This window comes from Oncorhynchus kisutch, linkage group LG9 (genome assembly GCF_002021735.2).
Source record: "Oncorhynchus kisutch isolate 150728-3 linkage group LG9, Okis_V2, whole genome shotgun sequence".
In the NCBI taxonomy this organism is placed as follows: domain Eukaryota; kingdom Metazoa; phylum Chordata; class Actinopteri; order Salmoniformes; family Salmonidae; genus Oncorhynchus; species Oncorhynchus kisutch.
The window spans coordinates 16,401,068-16,420,873 of NC_034182.2; the positions used below are offsets into that span (position 1 = coordinate 16,401,068).

Here is a 19,806-nt window from a genome sequence, read left to right on the forward strand (position 1 = left end):
TTACAGTATTATACAACTAACAGCAATGTACTGTTTTAATTATTTCCAGTAAATTGCCATAAATCGCAATGCACTCTGGGTGATTTTAGGCGTCCAATGAAACTTTGATTGAACAGTAAATTACCTTAAAGAAGTTGTGTATTTAAATGGTACTGTAATTCCACCCCACAGAATACAGTACCCTACACTGTAAAACTGGAGAAGTTCTGGCTACTCAAACATTTTTGGAAACCAATTACCTATAAACATTAAATTAAGAAACTTAAATAGCTGAAGTTAGCAATACTACTTTCATATGAGTAATACAAATGCATTTTTTAAAAAGGTAAACGTCAATTTAACGCCCCCACTAAGTCACACCTCCAATAATTTCCCAGTGTGCCTTGCCTTTTCGAATTAATTGTAGAGTTACCACCCATAGGCCAGCGCACAATTGGCTCAGCATCGTCCAGGGGAGGGTTTGGCCCAGGTCGGACGTCATTGTAAATAAGAATTTGTTCTTAACTGACTTGCCTACTTAAATCAATTTTAAATAAAATAATAATAATGAATAAATCACTTTATTTGTTAGTGACAGAGACATTGTTGCTGAATTTTGTTTGTTTTCATTCCTGTGACCTTTGACCCAGAGTTCTTTGGCAAATTTAATTAATTACATATATCATAAGGCCTTATACAGTGGCCTGAAAAAGTCATAGTTTACAGGTCATGTCAGGCCTGCAAGTAGGGTTGCAAAAATCCTCAAACCATAATCTTCCAAGGATTTCTGGAAAATTTACCAGAATTTTGCAACACTAACTCTAAATCACATTATGCTGGGTAGATGTGTCATTGATGTTTCATTTCTATTGGAATCTACCCAGTGTTAAGGTTATCCGACAGCTAAAATTGCAATTTGTATTCATAATGACTGCCAGGGCTAAGAACAGTGGGAGGAAGCTCCCTAAGCCATTTAAACTGGAACAACCATTTCAGTAAGGATTGCAAAAGTTCAATGATTGGATTCATTTAGAAAACTATTATTTATCTTTATGTAGCGTAACATTGAATCAATCAATCACTCAATGTGCATGACAAAACACAAATATTAAAAACAATTCCAAAAATATCTTCCTGCATTAAAGCATGCTGGGAAAAAAGTTCCTTTGTTATCATATCTTTTAAAAAATGTAGTTGTGTGAATTTTCATTTAGTTTTGAGTCAGTTACACATAAACCATTTAAGTAGTAATTTCATTGACTTTGAGTACTACTTACTAGAAGTATTTGAGTTAAAAATGCCTTGGGGTTTACAGTGGACCTTATTTTTGGATCACGAAAAACCTTTTGACCACTAGTGGATGAATGGTATTGTTGTTTCTTCGTCATTAACATATTTCGAAGCATGCCTTGTAAAGAGGCTACATTTGTTACACCCATGAGTGAGAGTGCTGTACAATTGAACTAATACGTGGTAGTAAGTAGTGCACTAACAACTAAATGTGTATAGGGGACAGATTGGAAATGGCAGCAAGCTGCAAACCTTCACCGGTTGAGTATTTTCTATGTCCTTGGTCTGTTTTGCTCTGTAGTCACTGCAAGTTTGGAAGCCTTTGTTAAGGCCTCTAGAAGTGCAAGTTATTCATACATATTTTACATACTGTGTGTATATATTTGATATTCTGTAATATGAAAACACATTACCTAGCAGCCAACATGCTTGCACCAATCTCAGGCAGTTACAGTAAAATACTGTAAAATACAAACCCTGTCTTCCCTCAATGAATTTCATTTATTAATTAATTCATTTAGCTGGCATATCTGCTGCAAGTATAATGCTGTAATTTACAGGGGAAAGTTTTACAGTGCACACACCCACCGTCGCTTCCCTCTCCCCCCGTGTTGCAAACTCTCCTGCCTCCACCCTGGCTTCCACTCATTTGTAATGAAATACTGTTAATTTGTGCACATTCGTTACGCAGCTCCCTCTCCCCAATTTGACCCCCCACCCGCAATTTGTGAACTCTGACCAGCATAGGACACATCATTAATGTATGTGTCATATTTAAGTCATCAGCTAACTCAAACTTGTGTACTCCTTCTCCTGAAGAGATGCGCTGAGTCACGCTGACGCAGTGTCTCAGATCCATGTAGCATTTTCAAAATTAAATTAAATCCAAAGTTAAATCCAATTGATGCAGTTCATTATCGAGTCTCTCTCTTGCTCAAAATCGCAAGTTGAGCCCCACAAACCTCTTATATCATTGCATACTGTAGACATTAACATTTACATTTTAGTCATTTAACAGACACTCTTATCCAGAGCGACTTAAAGCCAATGTATGGTTCATTTGAGTATGTGGTTGGAGGCTCCATATAGAGGGTGTGACACAATTGACATGATTGGTTGACAGTAGGTGTAGGCAGGAAGTCCTGTATAAACACAATCTCACTTCTTTGACAATTTCCTTCACAAAAGCTCTGCGCTCGCCCCTGCAAAGTGCAAAAAGTATGAATGCCCAGACTTCTGCAGAGGCCGTATGAGCAGAAATGCTGCACGGCCAATGCAGAAGTCGGATTGACCATGCAGCACCTTTTACAGTCAGAATCACTTTTTAGTTTTTCTTTTTTACCTTTATTTAACCTCTTAAATGTAAATTCCCCATATTTGGGGACCCTATTAGATTGTTTTATTCAATTCAGTCAGGTAATAGAATCAGTAGAAGCGTGTCTGCGGAAAGCTGAGTATCTTGGCTATTGATATGTGCCTTAAAATCTCTGGTGTGATTTATTACCATATATGGGCATACGAATGTATAAGGGCAGGTCGAGCCGATGACCAAATTTCAAGAGGGCTTCTACCTACATTCCGATTAGCGTCTTGAAGCATAAGCGAAATAAACACGGAATAAAACGATACACACCGAAAGCCGGGACCCCACAGACCATGAGGATGTCTTATTTGTCTGCCTGTAACCTACCGTTATGGACCACCAGCCCCGAGAGTAAAAATATTTATTTTACACAACGTTTTCACCGAACAGCAAACATCTTACAAGGTAAACTTCGATAAGGCTGTGTTTGAGCTATAGCTACATGCGGGGTATGAAATTAATCTTTACGTTGGTAGGAAGAAATCCAGCCTATTGCCAATGTTATCTGATGATGTATGACTTAATGGCAACATCGAATGTCCACGGAGTGACTTTTATTTATATATATATTATTAAAATCAAATCAATACAGGAAGTACAAGTGGGAACACAAGTGTGTATATATAAATAATATACAAAGGACAATTGGGCTAGGGGGTACAATATCACATTACACAAGGACCTTAAAACCTCTTACGTCGACCCGAGACGCAATCGTCTCATCTAGCCATCAGCAAATGCAAATGTGCTACGCCAAATGCTAATAGCACTCGTTAAAACTCAAACGTTCATTAAAACACACATGCAGGGTAGTGAATTAAAGCTACACTCGTTGTGAATCTAGCCAACATGTCAGATTATTAAAATGCTTTTCGGTGAAAGCATGACAAGCTATTATCTGATAGCATGCAACACCCCGAAATACCTGAATGCGACGTAAACAAAAGATTTAGCGTAGCCGGCGCTACACAAATAGCAGAAATAAAATATAAAACTTTCATTACCTTTGACGAGCTTCTTTGTTGGCACTCCTATATGTCCCATAAACATCACTATTGGGTCTTTTTTTCGATTAAATCGGTCCGTATATACCCAAAATAGCCATCTATGGTAACTGTGTGATTCAGAAAAAAACACAGTTTGAAAACGCTACGTCATTCTTTTTTAATTAAAAAAGTTGACGATAAACTTTCACAAAACACTTCAAAATACTTTTGTAATCCAACTTTAGGTATCAGTAAACGTTAATAATCTATCAAAATGATCACGGGGCAATGTGTATTCAATAGCTCCACGATTTCAAATCGTCTTCCAAAATCTCTCTTCCAAACCTTCCTGTCGGAGACCGGATGGAAAGTGATCTCTCTAGTATGTTTGACCAAGAAACAAAGGCACCGGAAATGACGAGACTGGCGACATCGTGTGGAAGCTGTAGGAATTGCAATCTGGGCCCCATCTAATTTAGTTTCCATTCAACAATACATGCAAGTGGCGCATTGATACTTTTTTCAGTTTTCAGTGACCAGATTTTCTTGCGCTTTTCGATGAAACACACGCTCTGTTATAGTCACAGCCGTGATTTAACCAGTTTTAGAAACGTCAGAGTGTTTTCTATCCACACATACTAATCATATGCATATACTATATTCCTGGCATGAGTAGCAGGACGCCGAAATGTTGCGCGATTTTTAACAGAATGTTCGAAAAAGTAGGGGGTCGACTTAAGAGGTTTTAAGGGACATACATAGACTTATAATTATTTTGTTAGTAGAGTATTTATTTGTCTTAATTTAGTTCAATTTATTTTGGTATGGTAAGAACATGTGGTGTTGTTTGTAAATGTACATTGAAATTTGGCCTAAAGACTATTGAAATTAATTACACAAATTGTTTCAGCTTCTTTCTATCGTAGGTAAAGAATCCAAGCAGTACATCTTTCCACAATAGTCTAAAATCTTCATAAATTCTAAATCTACTGATGTCTTGCCACGGTTTCCTTACATGAATACAATGCCAGAAAAGATGCAACACAGTTTTTGGGTGGTCATTACAAAAGGTACAATGTGAGTTCATGTTTTCCCTAAACTTCTTCATATGGTGGTTGGTAGGATAATATTTATGAAAAATTTTAAAGGAGTGACTATATCTTTGCGCATCAAAAGTATGATGTCGCCTGCTTACGCACCGTAGGCATCCATTACACAGGGGATTGGCTACTATGGCAGCTTGACAGTATTGTAGCCAATAAGAAGTTTTCCCTGGATATGCAGTTGACCTGCGTTGGACAAAGCAAGGCCTATAACTTTTTAAGTTTCATAACTTTTTTTTATGTGCAACTATTTTTACCTGGCTCAGAGACGAGACTCACCTAGCACACTACATTACATTGTGAACAGATTTCATCACTGTAATGTCATTGTTTTAGCATTAAAGATGGCTTCTAAAGGGGGTGAAAACTAAGAATATCGAACAGGAAGCTAAAAAGAAGGCAGCAATGAATAAGTACACCGACATAGAAACTTTGAATAAAATACTGGTCGGACTCGGATCAGGGGAGCGATTTGGACAAGGAGGATTGACTCAGCAGACAAAGATTGCTTTCTAGAAGGATTGGATCCACTTTTAGATCTCTAAGTAAATTATTTTCATGACATTTTTATTCACCACAGAGTGGAGGATGCAGATGATGATGTTTGAGAGCCACCCCTCCCCAGCAAGCGCCCCCGCCAGTCAAGATCCTCACCCCCACCTGCTATGTCAATCATCCAGTCTGATTGTTCTACATCCACTTTTCAAATACCGTTTGAAAAAGAAAATAGGGGCTTATGGCACCATTCGTCCTAACAGAATTGGTTTCCCCAATAGCAAGGTAAACGACATGACGAAGACAGCAGAAAGAGGCACCATATGTTGGATCAGGACTAACAAGCTGCAATTTGTGAAATGGAAAGACACTAGGGAGTTATTCATGCTCACCACACAGCATAAGGCATTCAATTCATGTCTCAAGGAGGGTGAAAAAGGAACAATGTCCCCGTTTCTGTGAAGGACTACAATGCCAGCATGGGGGGTGTCGACCCATCTGATGCTCTGATAGGCTACTACCGTGTCCTCCACAAGACCAGGAAGAGGTATAAGACTTTTATTTACCACTTTGTGGGCATTGCTAGAGTAAATGCTTTCATTCTCCACAAGCAGATGGCGCAAAATATGGGGGGGGGTGAAATGACAGAACTTCTGGCCGAAATACCTGTTCGCTTTCTGTTTCCTGGCAGAGAGGGACTGCTTCTAAGACTATCACGACATGCACAAGCTACGGTCAAAGTGAAATCTAAGGGAGCCCTATACCCCCTTGTAACTAACTCCCTTCTACTGTTACCTGCATATGAAATCCTTAACCTTGATGATTGACTTCAACCATTTATTATCTGAGAAAAAAACAGGTATATCTATCACACAAATAATTCCCAGAGCTATACGTCTGATAGATGTGAGGTATAGAGAGAAGGTTGGGTGGGTCTATTTCGACCCGAGTTAGAAGGCGGTTTGTCATCCTGTGTCAACGGTCGGCACCGAGAGGCTGAGAGATGACAGGTATTCATGGCTGCTCCCTATTGTACATCAAACGGACGGTCAGAGGCCCTAGTTGGCTAGGGACGAGCTGTCCGTGTGAATTGACGCACTGGCTAGGTGTATGTGTGTTTGTGTGGTTGCGTGTTTGCCTGCCTACGTTCCTGCCTACCCGCCTTTCTAGTGCCTACCTGCCTGTCTCTCTCTATCTGCTTGCCTGCCTGCCTCTGTGACATGTACAGCCAATATATCAGGTGCTGGTTGTGAACATGGACAGACAAGGCACTGGGACTTTTGACAAAGCTTACAGTATATAGTGACTCAATTCCATTGAGGCCTGCCAATTTAAGGCTTGTCTTTGTGGTAAAAACAGACTTTTCTTCAAATCCAAATCTCCTTGATGCATAATTTTTGCTGGGCTTGACACTTGTGACCTATTATGATATTTTCGGAGGATTGATCAGACATTGTTAATGTTGTAAATAACTATTGTAGCTGGAAACGGCAGATTATTTTTTGGAATATCTACATAGGTGTACTGAGGCCCATTATCAGCAACCATCACCCTGTGTTCCAATGGCACCTTGTGTTAGCTAATCCAAGTTTATAATTTTAAAAGGCTAATTGATCATTAGAAAACCATTTTGCAATTATGTTAGCACAGCTGAAAACCGTTGTGCTGATTAAGGAAGCAAAAAAACTGGCCTTCTTTAGACTAGTTGAGTATCTGGAGGATCAGAATTTGTGGGTTCGATTACAGGCTCAAAATGTCCAGAAACTAAGAACTTTCTTCTGAAACTCGTCAGTCTATTCTTGTTCTGAGAAATGAAGGCTATTCCATGCGAGAAATGGCAAGAAACTGAAGATCTCGTACAACGCTGTGTACTACTCCCTTCACAGAACAGCGCAAACTGTCACTAACCAGAATAGAAAGAGAAGTGGGAGGCCCCGGTGCACAACTGAGCAAGAGGACAAGCACATAAGAGTGTATAGTTTGAGAAACAGACCCCTCACAAGTCCTCAACTGGCAGCTTCATTTTATAGTACCCGCAAAACACCAGTCTCAACGTCAACAGTGAAGGGGCGACTCCAGGATGCTGGCCTTCTAGGCAGAGTTGCAAGGAAAAAGCCATATCTCAAACTGGCCAATAAAAGTAAAAGATGGGCAAAATAACACAGACACTGGAAAGAGGAAGATTGGAAAAAGTGTTATGGACAAACAAATTGAAGTTTGAGGTGTTTGGATCACAAAGAAGAACATTTGTGAGACTCAGAAAAAATGAAAATATGCTGGAGGAGTGCTTCATGTCATCTCTCAAGCATGGTGGGGTTGCTTTGGTGGTGGTAAAGTGGGAGATTTGTACAGGGTAAAAAGGATCTTGAAGAAGGATGGCTATCACTCCATTTTGCAACGCCAAGCCATACCCTGTGGACAGCGCTTAATTGTAGCCAATTTCAACAAGACAATGACCCAAAGCACAGTTCCAAACTATGCAATAACTATTTAGGGAAAATGCAATCAGCTGGTATTCTGTCTATAATGGAGTGGCCAGCACAGTCACCGTATCTCAACCCTATTGAGCTGTTGTGGGAGCAGCTTGACAGTATGGTGCCCATCAAGCCAATCCAACTTGTGGGAGGTGCTTCAGGAAGCATGGAGTGAAATCTCTTCAGATTACCTCAACAAATTGACAACTAGAATGCCAAAGGTCTACAAGGCTGTAATTGCTGCAAATGGAGCATTATTTGACGAAAGCAAAGTTTGAAGGACGCAATAATTATTTCAATTAAAAATCATTATTTATAACCTTGTCAAGGTCTTGACTATATTTCCTATTCATTTTGCAACTCATTTCATGTACAGTTGAGTTCGGAAGTTTACAAACACTTAGGTTGGAGTCATTAAAACTTGTTTTTCAACCACTCCACAAATGTATTTTTGACAAACTATAGTTTTGGCAAGTCGGTGAGGACATCTACTTTGTGCATGGCAAAGGTAATTTTTCTAACAATTGTTTTCAGACAGATTATTTCACATATAATTCACTGTATCACAATTCCAGTGGGTCAGACGTTTACATGCACTAAGTCGACTGTGCCTTTAAATGCTTGGAAAATTCCAGAAAATTATGCCATGGGTTTAGAAGCTTCTGATAGGCTAATTGACATCATTTGAGTCAATTGGAAGTGTACCTGTGGATCTATTTCAAGGTCTACCTTCAAACTCACTGCCTCTTTACTTGACATCATGGGAAAATCAAAAGAAATCAGCCAAGACCTCAGATTTTTTTTTTTTGACCTCCACAAGTCTGGTTCAACCTTGGGAGCAAATTACAAATGCCTGAACTACGTTCATCTGTACAAACAATAGTACACAAGTATAAACACCATGGGACCACACAGCCATCATACTGCTCATGAAAGAGATGCGTTCTCTCTCCTAGAGATGAACATACTTGGGTGCGAAAAGTGATAATCAATCCCAGAACAACAGCAAAGGATCTTGTGAAGATGCTGGAGGAAACAGGTAAAAAAGTATCTGTATCCACAGTAAAATGAGTCCTACATCGACATAACCTGAAAGGCTGCTCAGCAAGGAAGAAGCCACTGCTCCAAAACCGCCATAAAAAAATCCAAACTATGGTTTGCAACTGCACATGGGGACAAAGATCGTACTTTTTGGAGAAATGTCCTCTGGTCTGATGAAATGAAAATAGAACTGTTTTAGCCATTAATGACCATTGTTATGTTTGGAGTAAAAAGGGGGAGGCTTACAAGCTGAAAAACAACTGTGAAGCACAGTGGTGGCAGCATCATGTTGTGGGGGTGCTTTGCTGCAGGAGGGACTGGTGCACTTCACAAAATAGATGGCTCATGAGGTTGGAAAATTATGTGGATATATTGAAGCAACATCTCAAGACATCAGTCAGGTCAGCTTGATTGCAAATGGGTCTTCCAAATGGACAATGACCCCAAGCATATTTCCAAAGTTGTGGCAAAATTGATAAAAAGACAACAATGTCAAGGTATTTGAGTGGCCATCCAAAATGTGTGGTCAGAACTGAAAAAGCGTGTGTGAACAAGGAGGCCTTACAAACCTGTCTCAGTTACACCAGCTCTGTCAGGAGGAATGGGCTATAATTCACCCAACTTATTGTGGGAAGCTTGTGGAAGGCTACCCGAAACATTTGACCCAAGTTTAGAACGTCAACAGTTTAAAGGCAATGCTACCAAATACTAATTGAGGTTATGTAAACTTCTGATCCACTGGGAATGTGATGAAAGAAATGAAAGCTGAAATAAATCATTCTCTCTGCTATTGTTCTGACATTTCACATTCTTAACATAAAATGGTGATCCTAACTGATCTAAGACAGGGAATGTTTACTAGGATTAAATGTCAAGAATTGTGAAAAACTTAGTTTAAATGTATTTGGCTAAGGTGTATGTAAACTTCCGATTTCAACCGTATGTTTTCATGGAAAACGAGGACATTTCTAAGTGACCCCAAACGTTTGAATGGTGTACATTCAAGTCATTTTTTCAATTTGGATCACATCAAGTTGTGGCCATTGTCTTTCATGGTTCTGGACGCTGTTACGTTTGTGAGAAGGCTGAGGTTTAAGATATTTTTGTTCTATGGAGGGGTGATGCAAAACAGCTCCAGGCGTTCCATTCTTTTCTTAACTCCTGTTCTGAGCATCTGAGATTTACTATGCAATCTGATACACATCAAATCAGTTTTCTTGATCTTGTGTGAAGATAATGTTCTATACACTGATCTTTACAGGAAGCTTACTGATCGTAACAGTTTGTTGGGGGCTGATAGTTGTCACCCACTTCCCTTGAAAAACAGTTTGCCCTACAGCCAATTTTGTTGAATCAAAAGAATTTGTAAAAAACCCCATCAGATTTCAATAGAAATCTGAGACGCAAAGAAAATTCAAGGAGTGGGGATACAAAAATGGTCAGATTAATACTGCCATTGAGAAAATTCAAAACAAAACGTGACATGACCTTTTTAAAGATCAGTCTCGCAAAAAGAAGCATTCTTGCATTCTAACTACCCGCTATTCACCGGTCGATTTCATCTCAACGTTATATTGGCATCAAACATGTCACCCTCCCTAGGAGAGGGGGTGACCTCGACAATTTTTTGTTAAAACGAGAGGCTGCCTGGATCTTTAATTCAAAGACCCTTGCTTCCTTCGGTCTCAACATAGACTTTGATCTGAAGCCATTCTTGTGATTTTGTGATTTTGCTGTTGTTAATGTTTGTAGGCTTATGTAGCTAAATTGTATCTATGATCGTACGCTATCCATTTATGTATGCTTTTGTTTTTTGTATGCTATCTTAATATATGAGAATTAACCAATGATATCAGGCCACATCCGGCCATGATTACAGACACCTGTGTGTCTTTTGACACTATATAAATGAGTCACCCCGCAGTGTTTGTCATTATACTGATGAAGACAGCTTGTCTGTCGAAACGTTGGACATAACATTTTTGCATATGAGCTCCTATAGTGTGTCCTGCTCTATTTTTTTAAGTGTTCCACTCCGCTAGCCAGCACCTCACCTAAATAGGTGTGCGTTTCTTTCACCTCTAGATTATGACGTTTTTAAAATAACATTTCATCTTGGCAGGAAGTGAGATATGCATGAACTTGCATTCTCCTGGCGAAAAACTGCCTTCTCAAGAGAAATCTCATCTTCGGAACACCATGCAGTGGTTCTTGAGGTGAATATAACAGCGCAGTATACAGTATATCCAAGCCCTGCACATTAATGTTTACACTTCCTCAGCTAAAATATATGCCTCAAAGCTCTACCAAAACACTCACTTGTAATAGACCTCATTTCTCAAAGATTGATTCAGACTTTAAGTTCCATTTAGAACTAAACATTAACTCAAAATAAATGAGCGAGGCTTGTCTCAATTGAACCATCTGACTCAGTGAAAACAATTGAACACAACAAACACACACACACACTTTCCTTTGTCGGCCTAAATGGCCCTTGCTACTTCTCGTCTTCACACTATGTGTGGAGGGCTAGCCACACGCGCACACACACTGTCATGTATTTGTAAGTTTTATGTGGACCTCAGGAAGAGTAATAATCCTAATAAACTAAAACACACACACACAAACTGATTATACCAAACATAGTGGGGTAGCCTCTTAAGTGGCGGATTATGAATTTAATCAGTGAATCCATTAGCTCACTCCTGATTGGGGTATTTAACTACAGAATAGAGAGTGGTGTCGGAGGCATCCACTGAGAGAAAGCCTGTGATTATGCACCACACTGTAATCAAGGCTGTTTCACAGCAGCAGACATGGTGTGGAGGAGTTGCTAATCAAGGAAGTGAAGGAGTCCGTGTGTTAGGACTGAGGAGATTGTGAGGAAAGGGTGATCCCACAGTCTCTTTTTTTCTCCCAGTCGCGACACAGCCGGAGATTGAATCCGGGACTGTAGTGATGCCTCTCCAGAGGCCTGATCCCACGGTCTTAATGGAGTTTGGGAGTGTTACCTCTTGGTGTTGTGTGTGTGTGTTTGTGTGTGTGTGGTCCTCACAAGGAAAGTAAAACAAGGAAAGAATGTGTGACATTTCTCCGGGCCTCACAAGGGAAAATAATTGTTTAGGGTTACAATGAGGGTTAGAGTTAGAATTAGGCTTAAGGGTTAGAGTTAGAATTAGGGTTAAGGGTTAGGTTTAGGAGTTAGGTTTAGTTTTATGGTTAGCGTTTTGGGTTTAGAGTTATCGTTAAGGGTTAGGTTAGGGAAAATATGATTTTAAATGGGAATACATTCTTTTGGTTTATATATGCACACACTACCCTCTTAGAAAAGTGCTCTCTTTTTTCTAAGAGTGTATTTGTACTATATGACTGTGTTGAACAGAGTGTGTAACAAATCCCTTGGATTTGGATCATCCATAGTCCCAGTCCTAGCTAACTCATTAGAGGCTGTATAGTGCTGTGGGTACTGGAGGGATTCCCGGTGGTGTGGTGCAGGGTTTGATACGATACAGCCTGCCTTGCCTTGCTGTGTAATTGATCCCTTTGGGCCCAGCTGGTACTACAGAACACACACACATGGCTGGCATGCCGTGCAGAACACATCCAGTTGAGGCTTTAACAGAATCACCGCGGAGAGGACAGATGCTCCAACTGCCATGCAAACAGACTCAGCCGCTGCAAACCATTAGCCACCACTGCCAAGCCTTCCTCCCTAGTCTGAGACTGCCATGCACACTTCAAACCATTAGCTAGAAAGAGACACATACTCTCTCTCTCTCACACACACACATCACCACCTCCATTTTGAAAAGTATTTTATGGTTTGAAAATTTGTAGAGATCTCACATTGATTTTTGTGTTACTGTATTATTATTTACGGTAGCTGCACGGTAGAAGTTTGACCTGTAGTGCATATTGCTGTAATTCTATTGGTCAATTGTGGTAACCTCTGATTTCCCTCCAGGCTCTATGACGTGACTGGAGTCCCTATGGATCCTCCATTCCTCTGACAGTACCATGGCAGAGGAGAGCATTGATGACCCTGACAGACAGCCTCAGCCCACACCACCAATCACCACCACCGGTCCATGAACACGAACAACCAATTCTAAACCATACTGGGCATTATCCACAAAGCAAGGTACAGAATGAATCCATCAAAACATAATGGGAAAGCAAACATCCAACCTAACCGATGTTGTTTTTATGATTCTGGCAGAGTAATATTCTTGCAGCATGATGTTGACAAGTGTGCACTAAGATACACTGGTAATAATATGATATTGTATATTAGTGTTGCAATTCTATTTCTATGGAAGTGTAGAAACTCCACGCCTTGAGCTCAAAGGCCCCCAGAGTCAGTTTTGCAACAACAAAAAATCCATGTGTATAGCATTAGGAATAGTTCCTTGAGTTCTGTACCATTATATTGACATGCCTTATATGTTGTTTTTAAAGTATTACACCCATTACAGAGCCTTGTATCCACACAGAGGATTGAACGATACACCACACACGCACACACACAGCAGCTTCATTACATAGTAACCGTAAAACACCTGTCTCAACGTCAACAGTGAAGAGGCGACTCCGGGATGCTGTCCTTCTAGGCAGAGTTGCATAGAAAAAGCCATATCTCAGACTGGCCAATTAAAATAAAATATTAAGAAGGGCAAAAGAACACAGACACTGGACAGAGGACCTCTGCCTAGAAGGCCAGCATGCCAGAGTCGCCTCTTCACTGTTGACGTTGAGGTTGGTGTTTTGCAGCCACTATGTAATGAAGCTGCCAGTTGAGGACTTGTGAGGGGTCTGTTTCTCAAACTAAACACTCTAATGTACTTGTCCTCTTGCTCAGTTGTACACCGGGGCCTCCCACTCCTCATTCTTTTCTGGTTAGTCAGTTTGTGCTGTTCTGTGAAGGGAGCAGTACACAGCGTTGTACGAGATCTTCAGTTTCTTGCCATTTCTCACATGGAATAGCCTTCATTTCTCAGAACAAGAATAGACTGACGTTTCAGAAGAAAGTTCTTTGTTTCTGGCCATTTTGAGCCTGTAATCGAACCCACAAATTCTGATCCTCCAGATACTCAACTAGTCTAAAGAAGGCCAGTTGTGCTGCTTCTTCAATCAGCACAACAGTTTTCAGCTGTGCTAACATAATTGCAAAATGGTTTTCTAATGATCAATTAGCCTTTTAAAATGATAACCTTGGATTATCTAACACATCGTGCCATTGGAACATTGGAGTGATGGTTGCTGATAATGGGCCTCAGTACCCTATGTAGATATTCCATAAATAATCAGCCGTTTCCAGCTACAATAGTGATTTACAACATTAACAATGTCTACACTGTAAAAAAAGTCATTTTCTTTCAAAAACAAGGACATTTCTAAGTGAACCCAAACTTTTGAATGGTAGTGTATCGCATAAGGCCTTATTTTGAGTCCTAGCCGTACCCTAACACAGTGGCCTGAAACTCATATCTTACAGTCCACAATCAGACCTTGCAAGTAAGTTTGCAAAATTATGAGATTTTCTAAAAATCATGGTTGAAGGATTTCCTTTTATTCCCTCCTATTTCCAGGAATATTTACAACCCGGGATTTCTGGAAAGCTGAGGAAATTTACAAGAATTTTGCAATCCTACCTTCAGGTCACGTTATACTGGCTTGCAGAGATTTGTAATTGTTATTGGAATCCAGCCAACATTAGGATATCCAACAGATGGAATTGTTATTAATCTGTAACCTGCATTCATAATAACTGTCAAGGTTAGAAACAGGGTGAGGAGACTAACTACAGTGTCTTCAGAAAATATTAATACCCTTAGACTTATTCCACATTTTGATGTTTTACAGCCTGACTTCAACATTTCCCAGAAGTTCTGTCACATCCTAACAAATTATTATTTTAGTGGATTTAAAAAAAATTATTTATGTTTTTTAATATATTTAACATTTTCTTCCCCTTTTTCTCCCCAATTGGTAATTAGTCTTGTCCCATCGCTGCAACTCCCGTACGGACTCAGGAGAGGCGAAGGTCAAGAGCTGTGTGTCCTCCGAAACACAACCCCGCCAAACTGCACTGTATCTTGACACAATGCACGCTTAACCTGGAAGCCAGCCGCACCAATGTGTAGGAGAAAACACTGTACATCTGGAGACCGTGTCAGCATGCAAGCCACAGGAGTTGCTAGAGCACGATGGGACAAGGACACCCTGGCCGGCCAAACCCTTACCTAACTTGGATGATGCTGGGTCAATTGTGCATTGCCTCATGGATCTCCCGGTTGCGGCAGGCTGCGACACAGCCCTGTATTGAATCAGGATCTGTAGTAACGCAGCTGGTAGACCGCTGCGCCACTTGGGAGGCCCCTAACAACATTTGTGCCGTGAGAATGCAACACCTCGTCACTTTATTGACAATAGCACATCTCCATTGATGCTCTTGTTTTTGGTCACCCTGAAAGTTGGGCAGCTAAAGCAGAATATATCTGTTTAGCCAACAGGATTGCTTTTAGTATTCTCCTAAGCATCAGAAATCTGTTCTTGAAGATACAGTATTAGATTAAGAAATAACATTTTCTATGTCAACCTATTCAATAATCATGCTGTGCCTATACATATTATTTACAGGTCAGAATTGCCCATATTACATTGCCACATTGATGGCCAGTTTCCAGTTTTATAGAGATCAGATTTCTGTGCAAGTTTTACAGTACTATATTTTACCACAGCCAGTGTGAGAAAGGGGAGCTAACACAGACAGACTCACTGCCTGCGGTCTATTTAAAGTAATTTGCATTAAAATTCTCCTGAGATATCACAGCGATACCTTGCCACTTACTGTATTAGGCTGCCGTTAGAGGTCGACCGATTGTGATTTTTCAACGCCGATACCGATTGGCCCCATCCTCGGATGTGTGCATTCTCTAATTCTCTCCTTCTCTCTTTCTTTCTCTCTCTCGGAGGACCTGGGCCCTAGGACCATGCCCCAGGACTACCTGACATGATGACTCCTTGCTGTCCCCAGTCCACCTGGCCATGCTGCTGTTCCAGTTTCAACTGACCTGAGCCCTAGGACCATGCCCCAGGACTACCTGACATGATGACTCCTTGCTGTCCCCAGTCCACCTGGCCATGCTGCTGCTCCAGTTTCAACTTCCACCTGACTGTGCTGCTGCTCCAGTTTCAACTGTTCTGCCTTATTATTATTCGACCATGCTGGTCATTTATGAACATTTGAACATCTTGGCCATGTTCTGTTATAATCTCCACCCGGCACAGCCAGAAGAGGACTGGCCACCCCACATAGCCTGGTTCCTCTCTAGGTTTCTTCCTAGGTATTGGCCTTTCTAGGGAGTTTTTCCTAGCCACCGTGCTTCTACACCTGCATTGCTTGCTGTTTGGGGTTTTAGGCTGGGTTTCTGTACAGCACTTTGAGATATCAGCTGATGTACGAAGGGCTATATAAATAAATTTGATTTGATTTGATTTGATTACTGGAGGACCAAAAAAAGCCGATATTGATTAATCGTCCGAATGTATTTATTCCTGTAAAAAAAAATATATAATAATGACAATTACAACAATACTGATTGAACAATGAACACTTTGATTTTAATTTAATATAATCCATAAATAAAATGACTTTTGTCTCATATAAGTTATGAAACATGTTCAATTTGGTTTAAATAATGCAAAAACTGTGTTGGAGAAGAAAGTAAAAGTGCCATGTAAAAAAGCTAACATTTAATTTCCTTGCTCAGAACATATGAAAGCTGGTGATTCCTTTAAACATGAGACTTCAATATTCCCAGTTAAGAAGTTTTAGGTTGTAGTTATTATAGGAATTATGACACGTCAACTATTTCTCTCTATACCATTTTTATATTTCATATACCTTTGACTATTGTATGTTCTATTAGGCACTTTAGTATTGCCAGCCTAATCTCGGGGTTTGAAGTCATAAACAGCGCTGTGCATTGCTAAGAGCTGCTGGCAAACGCAGTAAAGTGCTGCTTGAATGAATGCTTACGAGCCTGCTGCTGCCTACCACCGCTCAGTCACTCCTCTATCAAATATCAAATCATAGACTTAATTATAATAAGCACACAAAAAAACGAATGTTTGGTCATTAATATGGTAAAATCTGGAAACAGTCTTTTCGAAAACAAAACGTTTATTCTTTCAGTGAAATACGGAACCGTTCCTTATTTTATCGAATGGGTGATAACCCTAAGTCTACATATTGCTGTTACATTGCACAACATTCAATGTTATGTCATAATTATGTAAAATTGTGGAAAATTTATTATGTTAGGAAGAAATGGTCTTCACACAGTTCGCAATGAGCCAGACGGCCCAAACTGCTGCATATACCCAGACACTGCTTGCACTGAACGCAAGAGAAGTGACACAATTTTCCTAGTTAATATTGCCTGCTAACATGCATTTCTTTTAACTAAATATGTAGGTTTGTGTTGATTTTATGAAAGGCATTGATGTTTATGATTAGGTACATTTGTGCAACGATTGTGCTTTTTTCGCGAATGTGCTTTTGTTAAATCATCACCCGTTTGGCGAAGTTGAAGTAGGCTGTGATTCGATGATAAATTAACAGGCACCGCTTTGATTATATGCAACGCAGGACAAGCTAGTTAACCTAGTAATATCATTAACCATGTGTAGTTTGATTGTTTTTTATAAGATACGTTTAATGCTAGTTAGCAATTTACCTTGGCTCCTTGCAGCCACAAGGTCCTTTTGATGCTGCACTCGCGTAACAGGTGGTCAGCCTGCCACGCAGACTCCTTGTGAATTGCAATGTAATCGGCCATAGTCGGCATCCAAATTGCAGATTACCGACTGTTATGAAAATTTGAAAACGGCCCTAATTAAGCAGATTAATCGGTTGACCTCTAGCTGCCATGTTTTTTCCATTATCCTGTGCTGAATGAGTGGATGGATTCATTAATTAATTAATTAATGAGTGATCAATCGAACGAACAAACGAATCAACAAATGAATACTTAATGTCCATGTCATACCACCACCTTTTCTGCCTATTCCATCCACTGTGTTACTGTAATTCAGTCTCAGTGTAATCTCTGCCACTAGAGGGCAGCGTGGATGTCACTGCCATAATGACGCTGCAGCAGTTCAGAATCTCTAATGGCGCTAATTGCCAGGTTGGCTGGTGCTGCACTGGTCGGATTAGTGGGAGACATGCCCCTCTTCTTAGCCCTGAGACTCTTGGGTCATTCCCTCCATACCGTCTCCCCTGCAGCCACTGACTACACTACACTGTGACATTATCCTATTAAATGATGCAGGTTCATTTAGTTGCTGATTGCTCTGTTCCTGGTGTTTTTATCCCCAGATTTCCCCAGTTTTAATCTAACACCTGCCCCCTTTCTTGGGAATTTGCACTCTGTGTAATTGTCAAGAGTTCATTATTATAAATTAAGCTGCCCCGGCAATCTTCGAAGGCATCAATGCCTTTATCAAGTTGGCTGGAGACCACACATAGGCCAGATGGCGTGATGATGAACTACACTTTATTTTCTCTTCCGTAACGCTGATTAGATGTTTTACAGTTCTGCACTGCAATACTTGTTTTGTTATTGGGTTTAATGCCCCAGCAGAATTCACAATATTTGGATGCCAGAGTAACCTGCTGTTGACAGTGATTAGCATGGGACTGTCTAATTTCTCCATAACTTCCTATCAGAGTTGTAAACATTTTAAGAAGTTCCACATACAGTATCTATTAGGGGAATAATGGAGTGAAAGTACAATATTCATCTAGGGACAATCATTGCGGAGTAGGTTGATGTTGAGCCTAACAACTAGTCCAAGGTATTCTTCACCCCCTTCAATGTCAACATTGAGATTTGACATTTGGAAATCTAATCCTAGATCTGTTTGTGGTTATGGCCTTGGCAACTTCTACTACAAGCACTGGTTTCTTTAGCATGTTTTGAAGTTTTAGCAACGTAGCATTTTTTGTCATTAGCTAGCATTGATTATCCTGTACTCCTGACAGAACTTGTGTTCTCATTGATCCGCAGGTCTCTTAAACACAGTCAACCATGGCCAATACTGGAGGGTTTGAGGGAACTTTGGGGAAGTCGAGAGCGAGGTCTCATCTTTGACTCTGGAGAAGTTTCCTTGTGCCCTGACTCCTGGCTCTACCCGTCTATGGCTCTGACCAACCAATGACCATCCGCTGTAGATAACCCACTGTCTGTCATTGGATCAACATGTCCCGTCTGCCTGCTCCTATTACTGTCCGTCTGCTTTGTAAATGAGCAGAATCCTCTAGTGCCAAGGAGGTCAGGTGTCCAGCAGCGCCTTGTCCAGAGAGGGAGAGAGTGGTAACTATGGAGCCATTTTGGATCGACTACTGTACTGTTCAGCTAATGTCTGCTAATTTTCAGTGGACAGAGGACTCCCACTACTTCAACCACACCTGTTTCTGTTAGACTGTAATGGGACAGTTACGTGTCCCTAAGAACAAGGATTATTGTGAACCAGGCCCTCTCTGAAGTGTCTGACCCTGCGCCAGACTATGGACTGGACCAAACGTTGGACTGGATCTATCCAGACTATGGACCAGACTGGACCAGATCCTACTGCTTGCCTTGTGCTCTGCTGTGAATAGAACTTCTGCTGGAGTAGTACAACTTTGGCACTCTTCATATTTTTATAGACCAAAGAGGAAAAAATAACAGTTAATTGTAAGACTAGATGGACCAGATTGGGAAAGAGAAATGGATACTTGTTTTTCTTGCTACACCACAATGACTGCCCACATAGCTGTAGATGTTGGGCTTTATGTCATTTCGAACATAGACTATAGTCTAGTGGGACACGTATACAAATCAAAGGAGTTACCTTTAAAAACATTTTTTTCTCTGACTAAACCCACCACTGTATTTTGAAACTGAAGATATAGGTAAACATATGTGTATAAAAAAATCAGATTTGCATTTTTCATTAGCTACAAATTGGGACACGTTGCAATAAGCATGGTTGGTAAAACGGTAAAAGAGTAAAACTACTGATCA

The 19,806-nt window shown here is 40.4% G+C and overlaps 1 protein-coding gene across 2 annotated transcripts in view; it reads left to right on the forward strand.

Annotated features, from left to right (window-relative positions):
* Positions 1–19,487, forward strand: part of LOC109896409 (chemokine-like protein TAFA-5) — a 162,536-nt gene extending 143,049 nt beyond the window's left edge. For both annotated transcript variants that reach the window (XM_031832032.1, XM_020490664.2), the window contains exons 4-5: positions 12,696–12,872; positions 18,808–19,487. In XM_031832032.1, the coding sequence (XP_031687892.1) occupies positions 12,696–12,704 (9 nt within the window). In that variant the 3' untranslated portion in view covers positions 12,705–12,872; positions 18,808–19,487. The remainder of the gene's footprint in view (positions 1–12,695; positions 12,873–18,807) is intronic.
* Positions 19,488–19,806: the final 319 nt, after the last annotated feature.